Consider the following 22368-nt stretch of genomic DNA (forward strand, 5'->3'; position numbering starts at 1 on the left):
TCAATATATGTACAACCACATAACTCAAAATTATACAGGCTTGGAGACATCTGCTGTGAGTAATTTTACCTAATTCATCTCTTTTTTGATATTTTGTAATTAAAAAGCTTTGTCAGATATAAGGTATATATATTGCTATCAATAAATATGTCATAATTCATGAACTCTACTCAAGAGTGGAAAAATTGAGAGCAAGCATTTCCTGGTGTGTATTATAATCTTGTATTCAAAAGTATGTTAGATATGAAGGCATTATATATTGTTGTTAATCGGTATAGAATTAAAACGACATGTACCAAGTCAGTAATATGGCAGTTGTTATCACATAGATCAATTATATATAACAACGTTGGCATTTGTTTTTGTAACAGTTCATTGTTTCTGTTGTTCCGTATTCCTCTTATAGTTGACGTGTTTCCTTTAGTTTTGGTTTTTGACCCGGATTTCTTTCAGTTAAATCGCATGTAGTTATGGTTATTGAACAGCGGTGTACTATTATTGCCTTTATAAGTTCATGCATTGACACTCAACTCGTAAGAAAAAAATGACAGAGTAAACATTTCCCACAATTGCTATATCACGGGGGTATAGTGTACGGCTAGGATCATGGTTTTGCGAGTGATTGGTCCATTTTTTTTTTTCGAGTGTAGTTCGGGCTTTTTCGAGTGATAAAACATGCGATAAGTTCAATGAACTGCTATTTCGTAATTATAACAGGTTTTAACATTACTACCCATCTTATATTAAATACTAAATCTGTTTTGATCAACAAAGAAGCACAATTTCCTTGTATTTAATTAAAAAAAAATCAGTGTTTGTTATTGTCCGGTTTTTTTCGAGAGCAAGTGTGAAATCGTCCGAGTTTTTAGACAAATAGTCCGGGTTTTTTTTACAGAAAATTTGAATAAGAAAAAATGTATTCTAGACTTTGAAAAATGACTTATATAACTGTAATTAAGTGAAGGACAATATCATATTCCCAATAAGTTACAAAAACATCAAAATGAATCTTTTTTCAATTTAATGCAAATTTTCTGTTTGGAGAGCGTTAAACAACTGCTTTCCAGTGTCCATTTAGAAATTACTTGATCCTTAACAAAACGGTGTCAGAACATAATGCAGGGAACTCATATTCATTTTAAGTTCATTTCATGCTACTTTTGATTTTACAGTTAATCATATTTCTTGTGGTGATCTCCGGAGATTAATAAACGAAACCTATTAATAAAAAAAAAACATAAAATAAACACACACTGAATCCACCCCATTCTTATTGCCATTGAACACAAAATTTGAATAAAATTCAGATAAAATCAACAATGCCTAAATATGATCCTTTAGCAATTATAGACAAATACAAAATATGTATATTATATGTTATCACCAGCTAGATTGTCCTGTGCTTCGAACGACACTTAAAACAACATTGTAATATCTTGATTAATATTCATAATTTCCACTTTTTAGACACTTTTCATTTATTGAAGGGAAGTTATCAAAGTGTTTAGTTGCTGTATGACCAATTATTACATTTGTATAATCAGATTTCTCCTCACAGATGTAGCATTTAGTCATTTTCGGTTTCCATTTCTTAAACAATAAAATAAATAATACAAGGTCCAAGACGAATAGTTAATGAAATATCTAAGATGTATACACTTTTAAAAACAAACATGTATCTCATCCTATACAATATTATAAGTTACATAGTGTGCTAGTGACCTAATACGGTATGTATGAGGTCAGTAAATTCCATATGGGGTGAGAGCGAATCCCATATGCAATTTACTGACCCAATATATACCGTATAAGTTCACTAGCACACTATCTAACGAATTCATCTTACCGACTATCTTAACTTGTGAAATTTAGAACTAGTGACCTATCAAAATGAGCAAGTCTTAAATACTGTTGATCCTACAAAAACAGATACCAACAACAACAACTTGTTAGGTTTAAATGTGTTTTATGAATTTATCTTAATCATCAGTTTCTTCGTTTGTTGAAACCTTTACGATTTTTTCTCAGTACCGTTTTGCTTTTATAAAGGGGCGCAACACCATCACTAACCGTGTATGAAATAAGCCCCGTCTCCCTACTACCTTATATGGAATATAAAGGGACGTAACACCAGTACTAACCGTGTATGAGATAAGCCCGCCTCCCTACTAACCTAATATGAAATATACACGGTCTCCACGAGAGCGCTTTTAACATATCACATTCCTAGAAATGTATAGGAGGTAACATAAATGTATGTACGTCTCAATTCGAATTTTCTATGCTTATGGATATAAGGAAGGACCATACGCGTATGGTCACAACCATATGAGTACTCATATGGTCAAACTAACTGTACGCGTATGGTCGGACTTTATGATAGATATAGGAAGATGTGGTTTGAGTGCCAATGAGACAACTCTCCATTCAATAACAATTTATAAAAGTAAACCATTATAGGTCAATGAACGGCCTACAACACGGGAACTTGGCTCACATCGAACAACAAGCTATAAAGGGCCCCCATAATAACTAGTTCAAAAACCATTCAAACGGGAAAACTAACAGTCTAATCTATATAAAAAACGAGAAACGAGAAACACGTATTATCAATTTCATAAACAAACGACAACTATTGTTCAACAGACGAATATAATACTCATTTGGTTAATAACGAACCGGACCATATGAGTATTGGGACCATATAGGTATACATTAGAAACGACACAAATAACTTATCTATAACAACGACGGTTACATGAAACGTATTAATTTTATAGTTCAAAGGCTACCCAAAACAGCACAAGTTACAAGTTGAAACCAATTGTCTTTCAATTAATTTTTTTAATCTGAGTGTATCTGTTTTCTGTCCGACCATAGTATCAATGATTAAACTCTTTATCACATAAAAAAGAAGATGTTGTATGATTGCCAATGAGACAACGTTAACTGTCCACAAGAGACCAAAATGACACATACATTAACAACTATAGGTCATCGTACGGCCTTCAACAATGAGCAAAGCCCATACCGCATAGTTAGCTATAAAAGGCCCCGATATGACAATATAAAACAATTCAAACGAGAAAACTTACGGCCTTATTTATATAAAAAAATAACGAAAAACAAATATGTAACACATAAACAAACGACAACCACTGAATTACAGGCTCCTGACTTGGGACAGGCACATACATACACAATGTGGCGGGGTTAAACATGTTAGCGGGATCTCAACCCTCCCTCTAACCTGGGACAGTGGTATAACAGTACAACATAAGAATGAACTATAAAAATCAGTTGAAAAGGGCATCAGATGGACAAAAATAAAAGTGGACGTGGCCAGGTACTTGTATATCCCAATTAGATTCCAAGTCGACAAGTTGCTGTTCAATAATAGTTATCCCTATGAGGTCCAAATACTTATATAGTCCGGATCACTCATATTAGATTGTTGACATCACGGATATATACTGTACATGCAATTCATAAGATGTGAGAAAAAGAATATATACAAATGAACGATACTTGTTTATAAAATGCAAGTGTTGATACACCATATGTCTTGAAAGTACTTAATTTAAGACTTTATTTCATAGTTTTTAAACGTAAACACATAACATTTTTAGCTATAAGAAATGTGTATAATCGCTCGATACAAAAAGGACACACTCGAAAAAGCCCGGACTGCTCTCGAAAAAACCCGGACATGAAAACTGAATTTAGTTTCAAAATGTCGTTTTCAGTGCAATAACAATAGTTTTTGTAAAGTGTCTGTACATCTAATGATATATAGATTCAATGTATGCATTTCCGACGACATTTGCATTGGTATGTGTAAGAAAATGGCTTTATTCGGTATTTCGGAATAAAAGCATTTCAAGGCTAAATTTCACTTTTTTAACGAAAAGCAATGTCATAATGATATTATCTTTATATCTCAAATACTAACATATCATGTATAACCTTCTATATCAAGCTCAAGCTTCTATATCACGTCTTGTTAGAAAAGAAGTCTGTTTGTTTACATTTTTTATCATATTCACTCGAAAAAAAAGTGGTCACACTCGAAAAAACCCGATCAAATCACTAAAAAAACCACGATCCTAGCCGGACACTATACCTAACGTGTATATAAAATTATTAAAAAATCAATCATAACTATAGTAAAACCACTTGCGTTTATATCAAACACTTACAATGTTTTAAGCAATCTAAATTGCCAAAGATCATTTTTGTAGTCATATGTTTAATAAAATTGACCTTTTTGGATTTTTATTTTACCCTGTCGTTTGTTGAAAGTGAACATTTATTTTCATGGCCTAAATGAAGTTACATTTATGTATTTGCCTTTAAATGAATACAGAACTCTGTCTCGCTTGACGGAGTAAAAAAGCGAGACATATGTATGCTGTTTCGTCAACAATGTATAAGTTTGTGATTATGTCTAATTTATGGTGAATCACTATTGGTAAGTCAAAGATATTTAGTATGCAGTTGTATTAGTATTGGCAAATCTCATTACCATGGAGATTTTTCGGCTTTGTCCCCTCAGTTATGATTTATTGACTCAGAAATGTTTGCTTATGTTTCATGTATTAGTTTGTGATTAGGTTAGTTTATGGGGAACGAATAGTGGTAAGTTAATGCTAAATTGGTATGCAGTTGTATATGTTCCAAGAAATTATTTGGCTCCGCCCTCTCAGTAGTGGTCTATTGACTTTTAAACTTTTGCTTAGTTTTCATGTATTAATTTGTGCTAAAGTCGGTTTATTGAGAACCACGAGTGGTAGATCAGTGATATTTGATATGCAGTTGTATTATCATTGGCACATCTCATTACCATGGAGATTATCCGACCCCATCCCCTCAGTTATAATTAATTGACTTTGAAATTTTGCTTAGTTTACATGTATAAGTGTGTGTTTAGGTTTGTTTAAGGGGAACTTCGTATGATCAGCCAATGGTATTTGGTATACAGTTGTATAAGAATTGTCACATCTCATTTCCAAGGAGACTGTTTAGCCATTTTCCTTCAGTCATGGTTTATTGAGTTTGAATATTTACAAAATTAACATGATAAAGTGTTGCTATTTTAATTTCAAAATTTGCATTACAAAACAGCGAGACATATCTCTGCGATAACAGTTTACGTATGATATATGTGACTTTTACTCTTCATTCCTCAAAATGTTTTTGATGTTCAAATTTGCAAGGGATAGGAGTTTCATTTTCTAAAGACATAATATTTTATTTTATTTTATATTTTATAGGAGAAAATGATAGATCCCTGGGGTCCATAGAAATGAATGCAAGAAGGTCTGGAAAATCTTTGATATCCTCAGAAATGCATACGCCAATTATGGTGCATCTACATCTGTCGTATGTTACAACTAATGATTTTTATCATAGTATTGTTTAGAAGAAAGACTAAAGGTGTTCAGTGTTCGATATTCATAGTTGTCAGATGAAATATGTTTGGATATGGGTTATATTTTCAACATTTTAATTTTTAACTCTAATAAAATCAGTTCTGGTGTTCATCAGTAGCTTTGATACTTAATATTTTCTATCTATTTCAGCAAACCTCAAACGATATTTTCTCGTCATTATTGTCGTCCCAGTTAACAGATACTATTAGTCTGGAATTTTCAGACGAATAAACAATTGACTTTTCTCAAGGTAAAACATAAATGAACTTTTCATAAGCAGCTAAAAACTATCATTGATTTATCTAAGTGTAAGTAGATTTTTTTCTGTATATTCATTTCTCAATGTATTTTTCGTCCTATATTGGAAAGACATGACGCTTAACATACGACTTTAAAAACGGAAATTTCACATAGGTACTGTTTTGTTGATATTTTCTTTTTAATTTGTAACACATTTTTTTTTATCTCACCTAGCCCATTGTGCAAATATAGCTTTTCTCATTACTTGGCGTCCGTCGTCCGTCGTCCTCAGTTAACTTTTACTAAAATGTTATCCTCTGAAACTACTGGTATAAATGTAACCAAACTAGACCACAATCATAATTATGGTATCTAGGTTTTACAAATGTGTATAATGACCCGGCCTGTACACTAACATGGCGAATTGGACAACCCGTTGTTGTGTTGCTGTCCCTGGTAATTTAAATTTCGTTTACTCGGAGGACTTTGTATATTAAGGACACATATAATAACGAATAAGATAGTTTTTGTTGTAATATTTTGCACTCAAATAATAGTAACTTCTGCTACCCTCATCGACAAGAAAATGAGAGAGAGTTAATATCAGTCCGGATACGGAATAACCCTTTCCGATTCCGGAGTGATACAGATACCAGACTGTGAACTAGCAACCATTTTTTATAACGAAAATATGTATATAACACTTGGTCTTCTAAACTAAGTATTAGTACACATTTAACTCGTACATAGTGGTCAATTTTCAACTAGCTTTCGGACTTTCTATAGCAAGTACCAACCTTCCCTGATAATTGTCTATAGAAATTTATCTTCCGTGAAAAAATGCTTTTGAGTACTAACATCATGAACATGTGGTTTACATTTTCCACTTACAAACTCTTTGGCAAAATATGCATTATTTTGCAGACTCTTATGACGGCTAGAATTTATGATCTTCAAACACTTGGAGACGAAATAGTGCATTCAATTATCAAGAATTTATTATTTCGCAAATTCTAAAATCACCACAATTTATAATACGTTAGTTATCAAACATCATAATTTTTTTATGGCATATTATGCAACTCCTTCTCGCTTGGTTTTATGTTTGTTTGTTGAAATTGATCTCCAAATGTAGTTAAACGACTGGTTTAAGATAACACTTGTTCACTTTATTTCTGTGAAATAATTTTGGTCAAAGCTGCTATAATAGTTTTTTTACATGATCTTGTTATAATCTATATAGACCGTTTCAATGATAGGTAGTCAATACATGGTTTTACTGTAACACATTAAAATTGGAATTAATGCTAGATTTGTTAGATATTTCTTAATTTTTTAATTGTTTTATTTTACTTTCAGTCATAGCTGAACTGTTTTCCGATGTTTTAAAAAACTCAGCTGATGAGCAGGTAAATACATAATACAAAAAGTTGAGTCAGACAAAAGGCTTCAAATTTAAAAAATTAATTTCATTCAGTAAAATTTACAGTTTGTTTGGTGCTATCGAATTCCTTCTCAAAATGATGCAGTTATAAATAAAACCATCAGGTTTAAATACATTGTTGAACCTGTAAACGTTCAAGAGAGTAAATAAAATCATCTATATTTACCTGTTAAACTTACTAATGACGTCAATTATCGTTTTACATAATAGGTTAGGCAAACACTTCATTTATCTACTTTGATAATTAACTCAAATATGTCGATGCTTTTTTTTTAAAGTTTTTACGTTTTTTGTCGGGGAAATATGTTTGACATCTATAGAGACATACATGTATAAAACCAAAAAGATGTATAATCTCCAAAGATATATCGAGTAAATATTAATCTCTTATTGTACATTAGGCATATATAATTTCATACGGTTGAACGTAGTGAATTAGAGTGAAATTATTTTCTCTTGTCTTTTCATGATGTATATAGGTGTCGCACCTATCGTGTGGTCAGTTTCCCGCCGAAACGGGGGTTTCGGTCATTCAGCACGACAGCGCCAAAGCGATCGGTCCTCTTCTAAATACTTAGTAAATTAAATTGTTGGTAATGGCTGAAAATGAGGAGTTAAATGTGCATGACCGTGAGGTTTCACTTAGTGATGTGATGCAAGCTGTTAAAACGCAAGGTGGATTTAACGATAGTTTAAGGAAAGACATTTCCGATTTAAGACAAGAAGTTCACGGGGCTACTGTTTCTGATGCTTCCCAAGTTAAAAAGTTAAAAACTGAATCCCAGTATAATTGGAAATACGAGGGGAATAAAGTTCAATTCCTTCTTAACACTGAATTTTTAGAAGATCTCACACAATCCATTTGGGCAATGGATAACTCAAAAGTTGATTATGCACGAGATACTATCAAAGAAGTAATTGATAAGACCAAAAGGCGAAATAAACTTATCAAAATCGCCGACAGCAGCGAAGGGGGATGGGAGACTGTTCGTCAGTATGAAACTAACCCAATAGCAAGTGACTCTTACGATGAGAGCAAAATAAATAAAGCAGAAAACAAGGCGTTACGTAAACGCAATTCAAAAGGGAAAAAGGCGGCTGCTAAACCTAACTTTAATTATGAATCGAATGCTCCTTCTCAATTTAATGCTACTTTTCCAGCAAAAAATCAGCCCTTTCGTGACCCCCAGTCATGGTACAACGGGCAAGCCTTGTACCATGGTCAAGCCAGTCAAGCCAGCAAGAGTGGTAATCAGCGAGGAAACCAACAACGCCAAGGAGCTTGTTATGGATGTGGATCGTTCCAGCATTGGAGAAACCAATGTCCTTTCAACCCAAGACCTGGCACCATGTCGAAACCAAAATAAGACAGATTTTATAAAAGATGAGTATAGTTTGAATATTTTACCTGATAATACTACGTCAGTCGTTTCTAATACTGAATCCGATAATCTCACTACTGATTATTACGAGTATGAACAAGGCCAGGCTAATATTATTGTTAAGGACAGGCTAAAAAATCACTATTTATTTTGGAAAAGTATAGGATGTTATGAATTTATTTTGGACACCATTTTGAACGGTTACAAAATTCCTTTTTACAGTACTCCACCGTCTATATGTTTACAAAACAATCGATCGGCAATCATCCATAGCGAGTTTGTAACTGAAGCTATTCACGATCTATTGATTAGGGGTTTGATTGAAGAATGTGACATTCAACCACGTATTGTAAATCCACTTACAGTTTCTTCGTCTAACAGTAAAAAGAAACGTCTCATTTTAGATCTCAGACATGTTAATAAACATCTTTGGAAAACCAGTGTCAGTGTAAAATTTGAAGATATCCGTATAGCTATGCAATTCGTCACAAACAATTCTTTTTGTTTTCAGTTTGATATTGTTTCATGTGGTCAGTTTCCCGCCGAAACGGGGGTTTCGGTCATTCAGCACGACAGCGCCAAAGCGATCGGTCCTCTTCTAAATACTTGGTAAATTTTAATTTATTCAATAAGTCCCCCCCCTTTTTTTAATTATTTATAAGATATATAGAATTGATAGGACTGGAGGGTTGTTTTTTCTTTTTGGTATTATATTGTGTGGAGTATATAGTTGTGTATATGTGTATAATATATATATATATACTTAGTGTTTATGAATGTTCATGTGTAACATATTTAATAAACATAGCAGCGGCGTTGTCGTGTACATTTGCACTTTATTTATGAGTTTTGTATTCTTTATACTTTCACAGTAAAGGTTTTTCTAAGGCATACATTATCAAGGGGTGACGTACATGAGACTAGTATTATATAGTGAAGTTTACTACAGAATGAAGGGTGTAACAAGAGAATACACTTTGTGAAAACCTATTACACTGTAAGTTATTGCAATGTTTATTACTGATTTCAAAAAGGCACGTCACGATGCTCTTTAATGACCTTACCATGTATAGTACGGTTCCCATTGTCCAAAAAAGTCCGATTTGCAAATTAAAGCCAAATCTTTAAATTTTAAAATAATGATTGTCGACGGAAGTTCACATTTTCACGAGTTTGTAAATTTCGTGTTTTTAGTGGGTATCCTCAGATACCGCAGTGTACGGGATATCTTTCACACAAACATTAAATTATCACGCGCTTTGTTTGTGGTTAAATAGAACTTGATATAGTTCATACATTAAATATATCATATACCATAAGCGGTAAGTATCTAAGTGATTTTGCAATAATTATCTCAGCATTTTAGTAAGACTAAACAATTATCCTAAATTTACCACATTTTCATCGAAAGCAAAGTTATTACGTGTATCATCACGATACTTATTACTCTGATGAAAGCAATTCATGTTCATCCGGTCTTGTGCAACATTAGTGATTTTCAGTTCATACCAGGCTAAGTTATTGAGTTTCAAAATCCTCATACCCTCCCTCTATTTGAAATAATTTTGTCGTTCTCTTACTGAAAGCTAATGAAAATCTAACTGATTAATGTATATATATTGTGTGCTAGTATAAATACAACTTTGTAAAATTCAACTAACACTGAATATAAATATATTATATTTTGATAATCAAATCCCCTGATTTCTTTAGCAATTGATAACACAGGGAGGAAACTTAACGTCATTGCTGTAGCGCTAAGGGACATTGGTCACAACTAGTTGTGTAATTAAATATTTGAAGTTAAAAACAAACCTACTGAGCAAAGTACGATCGTAAACATCATTACCGTGACAATTATACAGCCTGTTTCTCTAACTGACTGAACTATGTCGAAATTCATACAGAAAACGATTTATTACATGTAAAAAGAATGGATTGGGAAAGTGTCAAAGAGACAACAATCCGATTAAAGAGCAGAAAACATTCTCGGTGCTATATAGCATTTCTGTGCTGATGCACCGTAATGCTATCAATTATCATTCTTTATATGCCTGTTCCAAGTCAGGACCGATTCAGTGGTCGTTGTTTCAAGTTTGTCAAATTTTCCGTGGAGAACATTTGTTTTGTTATGAATTATGCCATTATTAAACTCAAATGAATTGTTCCAATTTTTTTTTATATCCGAGCCTTTTATAGCCGACCTTACGGTATGATTTTTTTTTGCATTGTGGAGACCGTACATTACAATAAAAATCTAAACAGTTTTTTAGCAGTCACTTAAACATGAAAATTAGGCCAAGAAAAATATTAAATATGACCGATGAGAACTTCGTAACACAATGAATACATATACAAACTATGATAATCTAGTTCCTTTACCCTCTGATATATAAAGGTATACAAATATTTAAAGGTGTTGCCGCCTCACCGATCATAATATATGCTGTATACCTTGCATTCTGCGAGTTGCTTCAAATGCAATTTTAAAAACAAAAACTGAAATTAGATCTCTAACCTAAACCTCTTCACAAAAGACAATTAAACATAAAAGCTACTGCTAGCATAGTAAAATTTTCTACGTTGTTTCAATCTTATAAAATTCGGATCTCTTTTAACTTGCGTACTCGTATATATAAGCTCATATGCGAATAACGAAATCAGAGTTCTTTATTTTAGATTGATATTGTTAGAAGCTTTTTTGTATATAAACTTCATGTCAATTGTAGGTCAATTTATGCTCAATAAGGCATATACATGTGTAAGATGGAGTATTTGCTTTGTAGAAAAAAAAAAGAAAGACTGCGAACGGTGAAAAGGTGAAGTCTGTCAAAGTTATGAAAACTATATGACAATTAAACACTCCATCTTACACACGTACATGCCTTATTGAGCATAAATTGACCTACAATTAAATATTAAATTAGTCTTAAATATACAACATATAATATAATCCTTTGAAATGTTTGAATTTATTTTGCTTTTAACGCATATATGTAGGGGCGACCGGCTGTCTAAACGTGACTCTGCGTTTTCTTGAAATGTTTGCTTTGACCTTTTACCCAAATTTAGTTGAATCCTGAACATTGTTTACAACGACGACATCTGTATTTCGATGAGGATTTTTCTCCTCTTTTCATTGATATCACACACAGCCGTGAGTTATTTCGTTAACCCAACTCGATAAAATTCGTCAACTGGTCATCCTTGTTGTACGCTCATTTCTGATCACCATATTTAAGGGCAAATGATACCTGTAAAAGTAAAGATACTACATTCATTTGCTTTCTTGAAAAGGTATAACATCAAAAGTACCAATTACTCAGAGGAAAGTTCTAAATGGAGAGTCCCTAAGTGAATTGCACATTCAAAAGATCAAACACATCAATAAATAAATAACAAAAGTCATATTCTGACTCGGTACAGGCATTTTCATACGTAAAAAATGGTGGATTAAACATGGTTTTATCGAAGCGAGAACCATTTTAAGTATGAATCAAAGAGGTCCAAATGATTTATTTATTGTTATGTTTGCAATTATTTTTCTTAAGTTAAAGTCAACAATCAACACAGCTGAAGACAGCATGATAAACTGATAAATCTGGTTCTTGCTAAACGAACTAGTTCCTAGAATCCTAAGCCTATTGATATGAATACGACTGAAGTGTCTGTGTTAGCAATAAAAGCTAAAGGTGGAAAATTACCGGAACACTTTTTAACTGAAATTCATAATCATATCAATAGAATTAATTCGTTAACATTACTTTAATAAATTCTTAAATTATGACTATATCAATAGATCGAATGAATACGTTTATAGTAAAGTAACAAACTGATGATCATATCAATTAAAATAATCCGTTAACCACGCAATGGCGAAATAAAGCAACAGATGTATACCTCTGTTCAAAAGTCATAAATCGATTGAGAGAAAATAAATCCAGGTTACAAACTTAAACCGAAGAAAACACATCAACCATAAAAGGAAAACAACGATACAACAGAACACTGAAGTGCAACAAAAAAATCAACAGTGCAACATGCACAGAAACGAACTATTAACTATTAGTTAACATTAATATAACAAACTCATATCGATAGAGTTTACCATTACCGTAACAAACGCATACAGTTTGATCATATCAACAAAATTTATAAAGGTACAACCAAGCTTTTATATTATTGACTAAAAATTATTTAATCTTCCTAAACTTGACATTTCATCAGCTGAAAATTGCAATGCACGAAAGATACCACACATTTTGCTCTTCTACAGTGAAATCGTTTGTGTACATTAACAGGTATTAGCTTATAAGAGTAGTCCATATCTATTCGTGAAAAATCCAGAATCTGTATGAGATGGTTCATCAGTCGTTAAAGTCGTTATAAAGGAAAAGGAAACGGATATAACAAAAATTGAAGACAATTATTATCCCTTAGAAGTTACACTTAGTAATAAAAAGCTAGAAATTGAAAACGAACTGGTGTCAATGGCAGAATCATCCACAGACTCTGGCATCTTTATGAGCTATGCAGACACAAAAATCACGGCAAACGAACTTCTTATTGAAAGTAAGTTAAAACCGTTAAAATTTTGTGATATTTTTGGCAAGTATGACACTTTTCCAGATCAAAACGACTATGGTTTTTATGTAAAAACAAAAGGACAAAGTATAATTATTTACCGTGATCCATTGCAACTTAAAGTAAGCTTTTATAAACAGTCGGTAAAAATTACCTTATTGACAAACCAATCAAATAAGAATATGAGACCATTAGTTGTAACTGCAAGTTTTGAAGGTACATGTATGTATTGATCAGTATAGTTATACAGATCACATTCATATACTTATGAGGTGTTTTGGATATAGTTATATGATTAGAAATACATTTATGCCTTAATATTGTTAAAACACAAAACTGCACACACTGATAGTATTATTAATTGGTGTTTCCCAATTGTGATCAAAGGTAGAGTGTATACAAAATATGGAGGAGGATATTGAGGTCACTCATCATTCATAAATTATTCAAATTAGTTTTGGGTCTTCAACCGATCTATAAAAATTATAGATCCGCAGTCATTACAAGTGAAAAAAGTGTATTTTTATACCTGCGATTTCCGTTCTCCGGTCGTACGATGTTTCAACAAAATAAGACCCAAAACTAATTTGCATAATTTATGAATGATGGAAATTTAGGCGATAGCAATACATCGGAGTGACCAGAGATCATCCTCTGTAATAAACATGCTCTTACTAGAAGGATACTGTGGCACCGTATTGTCATTTTTTCTATATAAGTACATCTCACTCTTAACTTTTTCAATGGGAAAATATAAAGGTAGCAAAACTATAGCCGTGGCTAAATAACTCTTAACTGACACAATTTAAATTGTCCAACCCATTAACAGACTTTTCCCCCTTAATATTCACTAAAATGTGGTATTATTCTGGTTATATAACAACTAATGTCAATTTATTTTTAGAACCAAAGTACAATTTTGTGTCCTTTAAATGATACCTAAAAATGTATTTTTCGTCTTTAATAAAAAAAGATATTGCTATGCGTATAATCAACAATAATACATACTTGCGCGACGCCTATTAGTTTTACTGAAACTGCGTAAACAATGAAATCTTTTTACAGGTGGAAAATGTTCATGATAGATATTATTTTGGTAGACGCTTCTTTGTTTGATTTTGTTCTTATAATATGCGAAAAAAATCTGTATATTTAACAGAGTTTAACATTACATTGTACGTTTTACTCTTAACAGACGTATAACCGATCCGATTAACAGACCAACCGCCAATATAGCCGCATACTCAGGTAGATTAACCGACCAATATCTCGGTTAACCGAGTGACGGCCGTGTATATGTACGATTATGAGTTGAGACATTATTTTTTTTAAAGTATTGATTTTCTGCATAACTTTGAAAAATTCATATTTTACCACGTTTGTTAGTGGTGTTTTGACAAATATATCAGAAAATGAAAATTGTTGTCATAGAAACCGTTGAAAAAAATGGTTATTTCACTTATTTAAGATAATCCAGTTCAGTCGGGGAGAAATAGGCCTACACTAAGTATTCATTAGCACAATTCAAACTTTTATATCCAAACGTATCGATGTACTTTGCAATTTCTTTTCTGTAAATAATAAATATTTTATTGAAAACACTTTACGCCCATATTGGCCCACGGCTTAAAACATTATACATAATAACAATGACACATTATAACGATATGGGAACATATATATCATTCATTATGTATTATAAATACTACACAACAAGTTTTATAAAATTGTTAAATTATTTTTTAACTATTTATCATATAATTAAAGTATAGTTTGAAATCAGGAAAGAGGAAATCACAACAACAAAAATAATAAAATACGCCAACCATTTTACATAAACTATTATTGTTAGATTTTAGTCTAAAAGTTACGACAAACTTTGTTGAATCTACTCAATAATTCTCTAACCCGTAAAATGTGGTTATTCATATAACAGTTAATCAATAAACACTAATGTTTTAAATTTATTTAAATCAACAACAATGCGACAACTAAGCAATACCAGATTCAGGAGTAGACGTTACAAAATGCATTAGAAAATTAGGAATAAAGGAAGAATAGGAGGGACCAGATCTTTTTACTATGGATCACACATTTGTAAGTCTTTTCTATATTTGCCTCATTTCAAGGAATAAAAAAAAACATGTTAAATACTTATTTCACAGAAATTTGTGTGACTCTTCTTCCTTTTTGTCGAGCATTCGACTTAAGTCGAAAGAGCGAAACATAGCGATCCTACACTCCGTCGGCGTCGGCGTCGTCTTTGTCAGCGGCGTCCACAAATATTTACTCTGTGGTTAAAGTTTTTAAAATTTTAATAACTTTCTTAAACCATACTGGATGTCTGCCATACTTAGATAGAAGTTTGTTTATGTGATTTAGATAGTATCCAGATGTATAAATGATCTTAGTTTTTTCTGCTTGGAAACATAACATTCAGTCTGTGGTTAAAGCTTTTAAAATTTTAATAACTTTCATAAACTATCATGGGTGTGTACCAAACTTGGAAAGAAGTTTTTTTATGATCATAAGATAGTATCCATGCAGAAGTAAATTTGGTAAATATAAAGTTCCATTTTTCCGTCTTTCACTTTTAATTGGACTCAGATTTTCTGCCAGGAAACAACACATTCACTTTGTGTTTAAAGCTTTTAAAATTATAATAACTTTCTTATACTACTTTTGATTTTGTACCAAACTTAGACAGAAGCTTGTTTATGATCAAAAACTAGTATACAGATTAAAATTTTGTTATAATTTTGTACCTGTGTATCTGTATTTTATTTATAAAAGGACTTAATTTTTTTTCCAGTTAACATTTAATTCAGTATAAAGTTAAAGTCATACGAAACGAGTGACCGGTAAAAAATAATGTTATATTCCAATTCTGGAACCAATGCATACAGACATCATAAACTTAGTATTCTGTGCACGATTTTATCATTTTTTTTCGCATAAATTTCGTATAATCGTCAATTTTTTTTTTCAATCGGTTAGTGTTGTTATGAAAATATGGCAGGTAATTAAAGTTCGGGTCTTGAAGCCGGAGTTTAACGATTGTCACCTGTTAGTCAACAATCAACAAAAAAGGCATGGATGTTGAGCACGTGTTTAACATGTCCAATCAGATAATAGTTTATTTTAAGGACATCCACGCGTATTGCGATCATCGGATTTTTACGAGATGGGTCACACTGAGAAAACTTTGCATACGGAATTAAAGAATTTTCTTCAGTAAAAAGTATATGTACATAAGTTTTATAATAAAAACTATCCATTGAGTTATGAAAAAACAAATGCATTATTTTTTTTAATTTGAGGTTTCTTACCAAACTTGAACAGAAGCTTCTTACAATCAAAAGATAGTATCAAGCGGAATAATGTTATTGATTGTTTTCCTTATTTTTGTTAAGCCTGCGATTAACAGCAAAAGTAGGCGATGCACTGGGTTCCGCGGAACCCTTACGAATTTTTCTAAAAATATTGATACGCACAATGTTGGTGACGTTTTCTGATTTCACTTACCTGACACCGAATTCAGAATTCAAAAGAATTAATCAATATGGAGTAAAACTGTGCAAACATTTCATCTAGTCAAAAAATGTAACATACATCCTTATCTATAAAATGTAAACGGCATTCATTCCGACAGCATCTCATTAAAAGCATAAAACAACTAGATGTGTCGAAGCGACACGAATGGCCCCGTCTCAAAATGTTGCAAAATCTGCAATTTTATTTACACATGTGGACAAAAACATGATGGTAGTCTCACATATCAAAAATCAGCTCAAAATCTGGAGGCGTATTGAAAAACAAATCCGTGTAACTGATTTTTAACAATTTTCAAAGTTGTAAACCCTTAATTTTGGCAAAAATTAGCATTGCAGAACGAAACTTAAACTTGATCTGTAACTCATCATACCAAAAATCATCCCAATATCTGAAAGCGTTTAGAAAAAAAGTCTGTATAACTGTGAGTTTTAACAATTTATCAAAGTCCGAAGCTCGTAATTTCGGCAAATATTAGCCGAGCGGAATAAAACTTTAACTTGATCTGTAACTCATCATGGTTAACTCGCATACCAAAAATCAGCCTAATATCTGAAGGCGTTTATTTAAAATTGCCGTATAATGGTTTGTTGCGGAATAACGGAATGAAGGAATGCCAGAATGACGGACAAGGGTAAAACTATATGGAACCGACAACTTCGTTGTGGGGCCGTAAATAAAATACTAAGTACATGGGTCCTCAAAGGTCTCGTGTCACAAAACTGTAAACCAACGTTTTACGTTAGTACATGTAATTCCTGAGTTGGTAATAGTCAATAATAAAAAAAAATACTGTGGTTTGCAGTTTTGAACGGAGAAATGAAGTCAGTATGATATATTCCAAATAAAAAAGACAATATCTTATGCTTTTAATTATATTTTTATCGATTAGAATCGAACATTGATGCGTTGAAAGGGTGGCTCCCAAAATGTCACAATGTTAACTTTCATAATTTTTCTTTGAATTATAAGGGATGAGTTGTTGCAAATTATTATTTCAAAACGATCATTTCGATATATATAAAATAAAGTGTAGTGTACACATTATCGAAATAAAGCGGTCACATGGTGGTCTACAAAAATGTCACAGCATCGATAGTATGACGTTGACGTGCACTATATATGTAGACAACGTATGTTCGCGTTTCGCTGTTTTTAAACGTACGAATATCTTTAATATGAATTAACAACAACTGTTTTCTTTCACCTCTTTGAAATGCATTCCTCTTTTCGTTATAATCCTTTTATTTATTTTTTAAATTAAACCCGATTTCAGTACACTGCGATCAGACAGCAACTCAACAACAACACACATACATATTTATATAACAAGTCCGAAGATGGAAATGGGAACTCAATTATTACTTGCATCATACATGTAAAATAGTCGTATCAATCAGAATGTTGATCATTGTTCACTATAATAATATGACCCTTTGGGCACAACTGTAAAAAATCTAATAGGGAGATGTTTTATAATGCAATTACATTACAAAACAAGAATGTGTCCACAGTTCACGGATGCCCCACTCGTACTATCATTTTTTTTAATGTTCAGTGGACCGTGAAATTGGGGCAAAAATATAATTTGGCATTTAAAATTAGAAAGATCATATCATAGGAAACATATGTAATAATTTTCAAGCTGATTGGATTTCAGCTTCATCAAAAACTACCTTGACCAAAAACTTTAACCAAAAACTTTAACCTGAAACTTGCACTATCATTTTTTATGTTCAGTGGACCGTGAAATTGGTGTCAAAATCCTATTTGGCATTAAAATCATAAAGATCATATCATAGGTAACATGTGTACTAATTTTGAAGTTGGATGGACTTCAATTTCATCAAAAACTACCTTGACAAAAAAAACGTGAACCTGAAACGGGACGAATGGACGCACAGACCAGAAAACATAATGCCCCTCTACTATCGTAGGTGGGGCATAATAAAATCGTTATAAAAGATTTAATCCAAACATTGCCATACTCTTTATCTAACGTATAAATATTATATATATAATGAAACAAATAACAGACTTATGGTTCATACTCAGTTAACATCGGTGGAATGTGTTTGGAAATACATTTGCTCACCATACAATGTTATACCAAGAAGCAATTTTTATTAGATACAGAAATACACGTATTCTGTGAGACAACACCCAACTTTAACAGATAATTTCGTTTATTGTTTTGTACATAGATCAGACCGTACATTTTCTCGTTTGAATTGTAATACATTTTCCATTTCGGGACCTTTTATAGCTTACTGTGTGGTATATATTTTGCTCATTGTTGGGGTGCCATATGGTGACATATAATTGTTAATTTTATATGACAATTGGATCCTAGTAGAGATTTGTTTCATTGGAAATCATACCAAATCTTTGTATTATAATTCTATTATTTGAAGAATTTCCCAGGTCTCGTTTGTCGATATATCAAATTAAAGTTTATCTACAGTAATCACTATCATGACAACATTGAAGTTGTGAATTAGACCACGCTCGTAGTTCCTTATTTACTAGAATTCCCGGTGTCATTTCCTCCATATCGAAAGTCGGTTGACTTTTCTGTGGACTCCGACCTCCTCCACCAATAAAAAAAAATGGACGCCATTTGGTTTTGTTGTTGTCTAAAATAATGTCGTTTATCATAATATGCTTTTTTGTGAGTCCTTTTGATGGAAATACAATTCATTTTTTACCTTCTATAACAAAAAGTGTTGAAAGTGACGTAAAGCACCAACTCAATTAATTTCAGTCAAAGAATTTCGTTTCAGTGTGCGTCACAGCAGAAGATATATATACTTATGTTTTGTTCATATTAATAAAATCTATTAGTTTAATAAGATGTTTTGTTCATCATTTCACACATCCATTTAGTATTTAAGGAACCAATATCGCAATAAGTGGTTTTGTTTTAAAAAAAAAAATCTCTAGTTTTTCAAAGCTTCCAATTTCAAGAATAACTAAGCTACTATTTTGTTATATACATTGCTTTCATTATACAAACATACTTCTTTACTTATTCTGCTCTCCATTTTCATAATTTTGTTGACTTTTTATTTAGTTCGCTTGGTGTACTGTGTACAATGTATCTGTTTTCGATAATCTTTTGTTGAATTACATAAGTTGTTAATGCATTGAAAATTACGCAAAGATAAATCGTTATAAAATCACAAATAACGCTTAATTTCTTCTTTAGATAACAGTTACTGATTAAATTGTATTGAAAAGAACAGAAACAATCCTAAAAGTATATTACATGTAGAAGTGTAAGCTCAAATTTTCATACTAGTCTTCCATTCAGCATTTTAAAAAGTTTATAAAAAGAATTAAAAAAAGAAATTAAATTAACTCTGAAAGCGATACCGTGAATTTTGGTGTGATTTTTATTTGATAGTACCACACTTGTTGGTGATCTGACTCATTGTCACAAGAAAATTCCTATTGCCTTTAGCCTTTACCCATGCTCTCCAATACTATAGAACGCCGTATCTGCCAATTATGGTACTTCTTTCTTTATCATGATGAGGGTTTTTTTCTCATGATGAGAGGTTTCTTTATTATGATGAGGTCTTTCTTTATTATGACGATTTTTTTCTCTATTATGATGAGTTTTTTTCTCTATTATGATGAGTTTTTTCATTATTATGATGAGTTTTTTTCTCTATTATGATGAGGTTTTTTTTCTCTATTATGATGAGTTTTTTCATTATCATGATGAGTTTTTTCTCTATTATGATGAGTTTTTTCTCTGTTATGATGATTTTTTACAATATTATGATGAGTTTTTTTCTCTATTATAATGAGTTTTTTCTCTGTTATGATGATTTTTTACAATATTATGATGAGTTTTTTTCTCTATTATGATGAGTTTTTTTCTGTATTATGATGAGTCTCTTTAATGATGATTTTTTCTCAATAATAATGAGGTTCGTCTTTATTATGATAAGTTTTTTTCTTCATTATGCTACGCTTAATACCCTAACAGTTCCAATGTTGTTGCACTCCCCGATACTATATAGGAACCGAGCCTCCTATTTCATCCTATACATTTTCCAAAAGACTGATATAAAACTTTTATCCGGAACTTTCGGTCATTATTAAGTTTGTGATTAAAAATGCAAGGCTTCTTTTTCCAGCTAGTAAACTTGATTTAAAACAATCTAGAGGAGGGGTTATTTTAAGCGAAGATCCTTATTGGAAATTTGTTATGATTGAATTGCGTACATAGTTTTCATTTAAATCCCAATTTATTTCCTGTTTGCATTGTTTTACGCTAGTTATTGTGGGACCCTTTCTAGCTTGCTTTTCGATGAGCGCCACGGCCCCGTGTTGAGGGCCTTACTGTGTCCTATAACTCTTACATTTTGCACATTGTGACTTAGATGGAAAGTTCTTACATTGACACTCATACCACATCTTCTTATTTCTATTCAACATTTTTTCTATAAAACTCAAGGACATAGACATATTTAAATCATACATGTAATTGTAAATGGTATCTTGATATTATTTCAGTGCACACAAAAGTAAATTGTTCATAACAGTACTAGTCTAATACACAAATCGAGGGAGCGATAAGGGTAGACCGAATTCTTCTGTCCCTATAATGCATATATTTCCTTATTTCCATTTGCTTTGCATTAACTTTGCTATTTTCTATTTTTCCTAGTTTTATTTAGTGCAATATATAAAAAGAAAATAGTGTCAATTAAAAACATGAGATTCGCATACAAATTGTTTGCGCTCGTTTTTTTCGCAGATTTTATACATTTTTCAGCTATCTGTACCAATATACAATAATAGATAAATGGTTTTCTATTTTTTCATGTGCCTTACAATGATCAACGACCTTTCAGAGTCTAGATAATCCACTTTTTAAAAATTTATTACATTCATCCTGCATTCTCGACAAGATAAAAAATAGTGGATTTTCCAAACTGGGTCATTATAATAAAACAGGCAAATTTCAATGAGGAAATTTTTTTGAAAAATTATGTCATTGTTTTAAAAACTTAACTATGTCCTCATATTTAATAATGTGGTAGCAACTACACATCTACTTTTGCATAGGTAATATATCTGTACCAAAAATCTGTAGTACTTATAATATTCAGTACTATTTTGTAAATTTAAAATTATTGTAATATTTAGGTACCTGTATTTTTACAGTACTTGATTAAAGTTGAAAATTTAAGTACTATACGTTACATTATCTTAGCATTTTGAAAGTATGTCTATTTCAAATCTCTTAAAATTATGATTTTCAAACATGGAATATTCTTATCGCTTTTGGTGTTATTTCTGTATCAAAATTACAAGTACTGTAAATACAGATACGTAAATAACTAAAACAAATATTGTTAAATAAAAACAACTGTTTCAATTTTAAATTTAGGTTTAAATTACTACGTATTGACATTATTGTAATAGGTTTGCATTCCATTTAAACATGAATTTCAGAATAAATTGTCGTAAAAAAGTTGGCTGTCCTATTGTAAATATTTAAAAATACACTTAAACTGAATATATATAAAATGTGTAATACTAAATGATTAGATAATGCATAATCCTTCGTATACGTTCAAAAAACACTTTCATTTATAATAAAAAAAATATTGCATATTGCATATAACACCACTGACCCTTCAATAACTCCAATGACACAAAAGTATCACCATTGACAACATATTTCAAATTTTACTTTTATTAAGTACTGAACATA

The 22368-nt window shown here is 31.6% G+C and overlaps 1 protein-coding gene across 1 annotated transcript in view; it reads left to right on the forward strand.

Moving 5' to 3' along the window:
* The first annotated feature begins 15088 nt into the window (after positions 1-15088).
* LOC143042555 (location of vulva defective 1-like) overlaps positions 15089-22368 on the forward strand; it is a 56737-nt gene continuing 49457 nt past the window's right edge. Inside the window, exon 1 of the mRNA XM_076214935.1 lies at positions 15089-15179. Coding sequence (XP_076071050.1) covers positions 15165-15179 — 15 coding nt within the window. The 5' untranslated portion in view covers positions 15089-15164. The remainder of the gene's footprint in view (positions 15180-22368) is intronic.

Source organism: Mytilus galloprovincialis, chromosome 8 (assembly GCF_965363235.1).
Source record: "Mytilus galloprovincialis chromosome 8, xbMytGall1.hap1.1, whole genome shotgun sequence".
NCBI classification, from domain to species: Eukaryota; Metazoa; Mollusca; class Bivalvia; order Mytilida; family Mytilidae; genus Mytilus; species Mytilus galloprovincialis.